This window comes from Stylophora pistillata, chromosome 1, assembly GCF_964205215.1.
Source record: "Stylophora pistillata chromosome 1, jaStyPist1.2, whole genome shotgun sequence".
NCBI classification, from domain to species: Eukaryota; Metazoa; Cnidaria; class Anthozoa; order Scleractinia; family Pocilloporidae; genus Stylophora; species Stylophora pistillata.
The window spans coordinates 36,045,881-36,053,912 of NC_142519.1; the positions used below are offsets into that span (position 1 = coordinate 36,045,881).

At 39.8% G+C, this 8,032-nt stretch overlaps 2 protein-coding genes across 3 annotated transcripts in view; one reads left to right on the forward strand and one right to left on the reverse strand.

Annotated features, from left to right (window-relative positions):
* The first annotated feature begins 615 nt into the window (after positions 1 to 615).
* Positions 616 to 4,107, forward strand: LOC111336029 (uncharacterized). Of its 2 annotated transcripts, XM_088753874.1 has the most exons (4): positions 616 to 981; positions 1,399 to 1,554; positions 1,949 to 2,260; positions 2,832 to 4,107. In XM_088753874.1, exons 1-4 carry the CDS (start codon positions 846 to 848, stop codon positions 3,032 to 3,034), a joined length of 807 nt encoding a protein of 268 aa, XP_088610000.1. In that variant the 5' UTR covers positions 616 to 845; the 3' UTR covers positions 3,035 to 4,107. The 2 variants fall into 2 exon arrangements, with proteins under 2 accessions (XP_088610000.1, XP_022797780.2); XM_022942045.2 differs by having other exon boundaries at positions 616 to 1,554.
* A 575-nt stretch (positions 4,108 to 4,682) lies between these two features.
* Positions 4,683 to 8,032, reverse strand: part of LOC111336007 (uncharacterized) — an 8,019-nt gene continuing 4,669 nt past the window's right edge. The window contains exons 7-9 of the mRNA XM_088747013.1: positions 7,512 to 7,624; positions 6,815 to 6,860; positions 4,683 to 6,645 (exon numbers count right to left, since the gene is read on the reverse strand). Coding sequence (XP_088603139.1) covers positions 6,585 to 6,645; positions 6,815 to 6,860; positions 7,512 to 7,624 — 220 coding nt within the window. The 3' untranslated portion in view covers positions 4,683 to 6,584. The remainder of the gene's footprint in view (positions 6,646 to 6,814; positions 6,861 to 7,511; positions 7,625 to 8,032) is intronic.

Below are 8,032 nucleotides of genomic sequence, written 5' to 3' on the forward strand. Positions count from 1 at the left end.
TGGTTTGGTGAAGGGACTAGATCAGTTTTTCCGTGATGTAATTGGCTCCCAAGCCTAAACTAGTCTTCATGAATTTTGATCGGGTAAATTGGATCCGTCGATAAAGTTAGGTTGCTCTGTTTTGTTCGAGGGTTTCCTGCAATTTGCTCGAAAACCATTGGCACCTGACCGCAGTCAAACGTAAAAGTGCCGATTACTTGTTCATATCAATAAAATTTTGCTTCAATAGCCATGTTGCCTAAGTATGTTAGATACCATTTTCCCGTGCATGCATGCCAATGAGCGTATTGTTTCAAAATATATAAAAAGATTAGTAATTCTTTCCTCGCTAGCGGTCTGCCAGATGTTCCTATGGTATGACCGGAGACTTCAAACGCCCGGTCATAGTCCCCGTCTTATTCAAGCAAAACCCAGGCTATGATTTTTCCTTTGATTAAACGAAACGCTTGATCGATATTTCCTCACCCCTACCCCCAGAGTATTTGAATCTCCTACCCTCTTACAGTTCCGGTTTTGTGAAATGAAATGTGAGACTAGGGTAATCGGGCGCTTGTCAGTTGGGTTTGCGTCGGCAGGTTGTGTAAAATTTATGAAAAGAGACACATGAGGTGTATATGGCACTTATTTATCTGTTACATTATTCAAAAGAGTCGCTTTCATTAGGTCTAACGAAGACCGCATTTGATCGCAGACAGTTCAAAATCAGGTTTTATATTTCGCATTGAAGTTTCTTAGAAAGCTGTATTACAATCACTTGCGTTACGATTAACGTTGCTAGAAAACATGACAGTTTACTCACTCTTGGCACAGGCATTGACTACATCGATACTCTTTAACCCTCCAGAATGGCAGAACAAGTTCTCGAAATACTAGGAAGAGAAATTGTAGACCGAAATGAACCGCATGGACCGAATGAACAACAAGGGCTTATTGATCCAATTTACTATCGTTTCCGAGAAGGCAGAGAGCATCAAGAAATCGGTAGATGTCCTCGAATACTTCTCAGAGTCCTCAAAGGCTCTTTTAGTTTGCTTGGACTGTGGGGGCATCAGTGCTGGAACTATCTTCCTCGCATATTATTCATGGTGATCAGCTTCTACCAAGTCGTTTACCGAATGTACATTGATTGCGGTTGTCCGAACTTCGACTGTCATTCCAAACCTAATTTAATAAGCAACAAAACCCTTCACGGTGTCGTAGCGACAGGGAATGTTGTCTTTACAATAGTTTCCTTTGCTGCTGTCATTTCGTACATATTCTTCGTTGGTTCTTTCTACACTGCCAGTCGTTTAAACTCAGCGCTGGTCTCTCCTTCAGAGACCTTTATGGAAGACATTAGCAAAAGCGACGCGTGGCTGTTATTTCTCACTTATGTTCTGATTATAGTGTTGTTTCTAGGCTTGGGTGCGTCGCTTTATACATTACCAAAGACAAGTGAGATACGAGATCCTCATTACACTGTCGCCGTGATTACTGGTACAGGTGCACAGCTGTTGGTACATTTGGGATCAATCAACACTTGCCAAGTCTTCGCCGTCAGTTCTTTGGCTATTGGTATGTTGCTTTTCCTTGTAATACATTGTATAAACATCTATGTTTAAACTTGTTAAAGGTTGTTAAACATTGCTGATAGTTCACTGAAATGAAGTAGCCAGTCAGTAGACTGTGTTCAGTTTATAATCTCCTGAGCTCACGTATAATGTGTTGAACAAATTTGTGAAGAAAACACTCGAATGCTACAATTTGTTGTGTGATCACAATTTTTTTGAGAACTTTGCTTGTAACAGACTTGTTCACAGCTTGTAGAGAAATCACAAATTTTCGAGATCTTTGCTCACAACAGACTTCTTTACAACGTGTAAATAAATCGATGAAATCGCATCACTAGCACCATGGTAAAAGGAGCTTTCAATAGGCAAACAAATCAAATTTTTCGATCGTCTTCCAGGAACTTTTGCTCAAGATGTGACGAGGGAAATTCGGGGTATTCAAGGCGGAAGTATAGATGACGTCATCAATATTCATGAAGACCTTTGTACAGTTGTTTTCAATACAGTTTCAGCCTACAGTGCGTGGTTTGTGGTGCATTGGGTAACTTATGGAGCTGGTGTGGTTATAGCTCTCATATATATTTCGGAGGAAATCAAGTTTGATACAACAGCGACGGAATTCGCTTTCGTTGGCTTGCTCCTGTTTTGTTGCTTCTACTTGTTTGTGTTCCCTTGTTACTTTGCTGCCAGCATAACAAGCAGCTGTGCCGGTGAGTAATCTCGAGTCCATATTTCTTCCTTGACGAAATGTGCGCTTCGAGCGAGTGTGGTAAAAACAACCCCCAAGCAAACATTACAACCGATCAGACGCCCCCTCCGTCCGCCCCACTCCATCCGCCCCCCCCCCCCAAAAAAGAAAAATGCCTGATCAAATATGAAGAAAGCAAAGTAAATCCAAAGTTGGAGAAAAACGTAGCTCTGAAATACTTAGGATAATTATATCGACGTCTTATAAGCATCATAAGGACGAGCCGGGAGGGGAGGGGGATTTTTTTTGGGGGGGATCACATGGTTTTCAGTGGGAGCAGATCGGGGATCAATAATCTCTCACAGAGTATAGAGGGAACTATGGAAAGGTGACTGCCAATTAACTGTTGATAAGGTGGAGGGGAGGGATCATAAAAATGTTACAGAGCCTTATCGGGGATCAGGTAAAGTCAAGAGATTATTAAGTGATCCAAATCCTACGACCCTCCCCCCCAAATGACAAATACTGACCGCTCCCTTAGTTGCAGATGTCTTGAAACGCAAAGTTAATTGCCCTTTTTTCCGTTTTCAAAGGAATCTACGAGGAAATTAACCGTACCACAGGTTGGGAAGTAGGACCGTTTAGCGAACGTAGCAACGTTGCTCTGTTCATCTCTTACGCTAAGGATCGAGGCTGTGGGTTCAAAGTTGGTAGAATAACGTTTACCACTTCTCTTGCCTGGTTCTCGTTTTTCTTTGGACTCACCGGCTTGTTGTATCACTTCATCCAAAATTAAATTTGATTTTGATGTGATAAGCGCTATCTAATTAATCAAAAAGCGGCACATCCTTTTTCTCAACTGAACTGCTAACCAACTTTGCTCCACCTAGTTCCCATACCTCTTAACACGGCCGTCTCTCTGGGTCTCTGCGGACCATCGTTTTTGACTCCTGTTAAGAAGACACAAAGGAAAGATGATGAAAAAAGAAAAGAATTCTGAAAAATATATGCATTTACTTTATACATGGCCGGCTCTGCCGACGGGAAAGATGGAAAGTGTCCTGCAGCTGCAAATTGAGTGGATAACTTTGAGAGCAATATAAACCCTTCTTGCCTTCTCTGAATTCCCTCAGAAAAAAATTCCCGCAGAACGCTTACATACTTCGCAGCAGCTTTGGAAACATTTCTCTTTCACTAAAAAAGTTTTCCGACCGATTTTGGAGGAGTGGCATCAAACAACACTTCCGCACTGACGGTCAAAGCAATAAAAACCCGAAAAGTTTTGAAAACATATTTTGGCACAATTTAGTGCACCCTTTTTAATTTTAAAAATGCGACAGATTTTCAACTGACAAAGCCTGACTGAGATAATTTGCTGATAATTGTTGGCCACCGGTTGAGAGTTCGACATTGCAAATGTTTGCACGGTAACCACTTCATCTAGTTGTAATAACAACGTTAATTTTACATTGACAGCTGTCAGTAAGTTATGCTCTGTAATTGTGCAATGCCTGACTAATACTCAGGTTCATTTTTCTACTGCTTCACCGTTTTACCGTAAAAGGGCGACAGAAAGCACGAAATATGTCTGAGTAAATACGGACGGAATGCAGAGCAACAAAACGCAAAACGGCTGTACTGAACGAATCAATATTTATTTATTTAATTATTCATTTAACTTTCTTAGTTTGAGTTTGAATTTTTAAGCAACGATATTTTAAGCGTATCCTTTTTTTTTTTTAGGTATGTGTTGTTCGTATTAAATTGATACACCAGGTATAATTAAACAAAATATGAGACCTCATATGCCGATCGATCCAAGACACGCCGTGAGAACACCACATGATATTAAATACATTTTAGTAAGCAGTGTAAGATAAAACTATTAACTGCACACCGCTAAGTTGCTAAATGGGGTGGGGGGGGGGGAGCGTAAAGGGGGGATCGGGGTCCTGCACGTGTGTTCCCATAACAATGAGATGAACAGAAAAGCTCCAGAGAAAGGGGGTATCTAGGGTGGAACAGCTTAGCAAGCTACGTGCTTTCCTAACAAGTTTCTTGATTATAAATTCAGTGCGGATAACGAAAGCTAGGAATGAGACTACACATGAGAATATAACCGGTTTATATTCTTTTGGACCACAGCGAACAACGCCATGTCTTATGGTCCAGAATACTTTGCGAGTTTCACCCCGAGAAACTAAATAACTTAAGCGAACACAACAGTTTACACACACAGTCAACTTGGAAGGTGTTAACCGTGCTAAAATGAAAAAGAAAGTGTTATCCCCAGATGGTGAGTTTAAAAATTAATAGCAACTTGTTCTTTTCTTTTTTTTTAAGTGAGAAGCTAAAGGGCAGAGGAGGGGATCCCGATCCCAACTCGCCCGTATGCTACGCCTGCAGTTAAAGTACGATTAACGTCACAACAGTTCAAGACATAATTCTATCACCCACAGACGCACAATTTATTGAAAAACAAAACATCTCTATGACATAGATTCCTATTTATTTTCTACAAAGCGAATTGTGAACAACGGACCTGCCATATTCAGAAAAAACGCCAAGTCTGAAAATATGGATCAATCTCAGTATCTAAGTAACTTCGCACCTACCCCTCCCCTATCCAACCAACATTAACAGAGACTTGTTATTAGTTCACTGTTATTGGGTTAAGGGAGGGGTAGGTGTGTATTTACTCAGATACTGAAATTGACCGAGAAATATCTTAAATCTAAACTAAAAAGTTTGAATAAGAGAGAGAAAAAGCTGATTCTTACTTGTCTGTTCGTATTATTCGGTAACTAACCAATTACAAATGAAGATGAAAATGAGACAAAAAATAGAATGAATGGAAGTGAATTAATCCTATTAAACAAAACGCGCGAATCTCGTAATTTTCTGTATGTTTGTATGCTAACTGTCGCAGTTTGTTGTTTACAACACACCGACAAAGTAGCTATCAAAATAAATATTTGTCACCAATATGTTGTTAAATCTTGAAATGTTCCTCCCTAGGTCACCATAAAACTTTTGTTGCAGTAACAAATTAAATTCCTATAACGACATCCACTGGCCGTAAACGCTCTTTCATGTAAAGGTGGACAGTTTTACTGTGGACTACAGCCTTGCCCTACCAGGCTGGAAAAATTCCAAAACAAATATTTTCACTACGCAAATCTTTCTGTTCAAGCTAGAGCACGGAGGAAATGTTCTCTGTCCACAAAAACCGAGACAAATTTAAAACGCAATAAACTGTCCAGAAAAACATCTTTGCGCATGCGGATGACGAGTGTCTAGTTACCTTCTCTCAAACTACTTGACTGCATCCTTGAGCATGCGCATAAAGAGTGCCTCGCTATCTCGTCTAAAAATATAAACAAATAATAAGGTGGGCGTTTAAGGAAAGCTCCGTTTAGAACGGTTTAGTCACTCCCGATAGACCTAGCTAACCGCTAAATGAACTTTCAAGCGTTTTCAACTTTCTCTGGTAAAACGTGGACAGAGCCAAATGCTATCGTGCCCTGTAGTAGCTAAAACTTCGCAGCCGGCAGGATCAACGAGGAACGGCGGTAACAAAATTAGCCAACCATTACCTCGCAAATTCGAACTAAAATTATTAACTGATTTTTCCATACCACGGTTTTCAAAAACCTATCGCGCCAGTGGTTTTTACAGAGCAAATGCCAACTAAACTAAAATGCAACTGTAGTCGAAAGGAGTAATGATGACACGTTAGCGGAATTTGCACAACATCCAGGGATATTTTATGAAAAGCTAACTACCTAATTACATTTTTTCCTGTCCCTTTTTGACGAGATTTTTGTGTGAAAAGAGCATTAATGCAAGAATCGTTTTCTCAACACCATCACTTTTCTAATTTATACAAAACATTATTCCTAATAATTAATCCCCCACACTAATGGCTTTCGAGTTAAAGAGGCTCCACAAAGTTTTAAGACACGTTTTAGCTGCTATGTGCATTTCAGGCTATATCTTTTTGCCATAAGGTAGGAAATAATAAAGACACTGCACAATAGTAAAAATATTAAGGAATTTAGGCCAACAATTGGAGTGCCTGGTATTAGATGATATTGCCATGGTAACGACTAAGATAAAAATATGGAGACTCAAAACATAAGCCTCATTACATGTTTACTCGTACTGGTAATTAGCTATGTTTCCTTGATGAACTTGCGCTATGTACAGAGGGTTTTCGTTAATACTCTGTGGAGCTACATTTAATGCGGTTACATTTACCCATCACTGGGCCACAATGTGTATGTAGGCAAGAAATTCAACCATTGAGCCGATGATCTCTCTTGTCGGGCTGTGAAATTCCACATTTACCAACCAGTGTAAACTGGGTGTTGTCTTTCTAGCAATCGCTGTTTTGTTTCATTATTTCTGCAAAAGTCAAAGGGATAGGTATTTACTACAATGTAAAGACAGCTCGAAAGAGCATGCGTGACAGAAACAAAAACACTTTAGGTGTAATAGCAGTCACGCGACGCTCTGCGTAACAATACTACGCTGAGCTCAATACCTCTGCTGCATACCAAGAGGATAATCTTACCTTCTGTATTTTCTGAGTATCACAAAACCAATAGCTGCCACAACCACTAAATAAACAAAAAAGGCAGGTAATAGGTTTTCATCATGAGTTATGAACACCTGGATGTCAGCACTAGTTTATCTTGCGGGGATGGGTCTTATTCCTCCCTGGAAGGGGAGTGCGATCAAAATCCAAAATGTAAACAATGACCGACTGATTGATTTGAAGACCCCACCCCCATCTTCCCTTTTAACACAAAAAATATTCCCAGTTTTTTTTTTTTTTCTTTTTCTCTCTCTCTCTCTCTCTCTCTCTCTCTCTCTCTCTCTCTCTCTCTCTCTCTCTCTCTCTCTCTCTCTCTCTCTCTCTCTCTCTCTCTCTCTCTCTCTCTCTCTCTCTCTCTCTCTCTCTCTCTCTCTCTCTCTCTCTCTCTCTCTCTCTCTCTCTCTCTCTCTCTCTCTCTCCTCTCTCTCTCTCTCTCTCTCTCTCTCTCTCTCTCTCTCTCTCTCTCTCTCTCTCCTCACACGCACGCACGCACACACCAGAGATAAGAAGTTTTTAATAAGTCTTTCTCAAGTCATCTAAAACAGTTTTTTTATATATTTTTGTTAGCCACTTGTTACTACAACAGAAACCTCAAAGGGAAACGGGGAACTGGTATACATGCAAATGCCTTAAGTTCCAGGAATGACCTGTAGTTGTCCAATAATTTTGGTACCTGCTAGTGATACAGCAATGACAGCATAAACAATTGCGCTCATTTCACATTCCTGTAAATGAAATACACAGAGGAACAAGAAAATATAGGAATGGATTGTTTCTAAACCATTTAGGCAGTGTATTCAATGGCTAATGTCACACATGTAGCAAGGAACTATCAGAGGCAAATATTCTGGTAGATTTGATTGCATCATCAAACTGACATGCATGCACCAATTAAACACTGGCATTTAAGCTGTGAAAATCTGACAGGAATGAAAAAATACCGATTGAATAATACCAGTAAGATAAAAAATACACTGAAAGTCCATGTGAGTAGATATCATGCCTATAATATTACAGCTAAAGATATGGATAAAGATTAAAAGTATTCTCTGCTTCGAAAGTTGAATTTTGTGACTTTAATTTACATGTGTGGATGTTCAATGAATTTCCAAAATAGAGCAACTTTCTCAACACTCTGCAGGTGATTCCTTTTTAAAGTATTTTTTCCAAAATTTTAAAGTCAAGGTGCAGCTT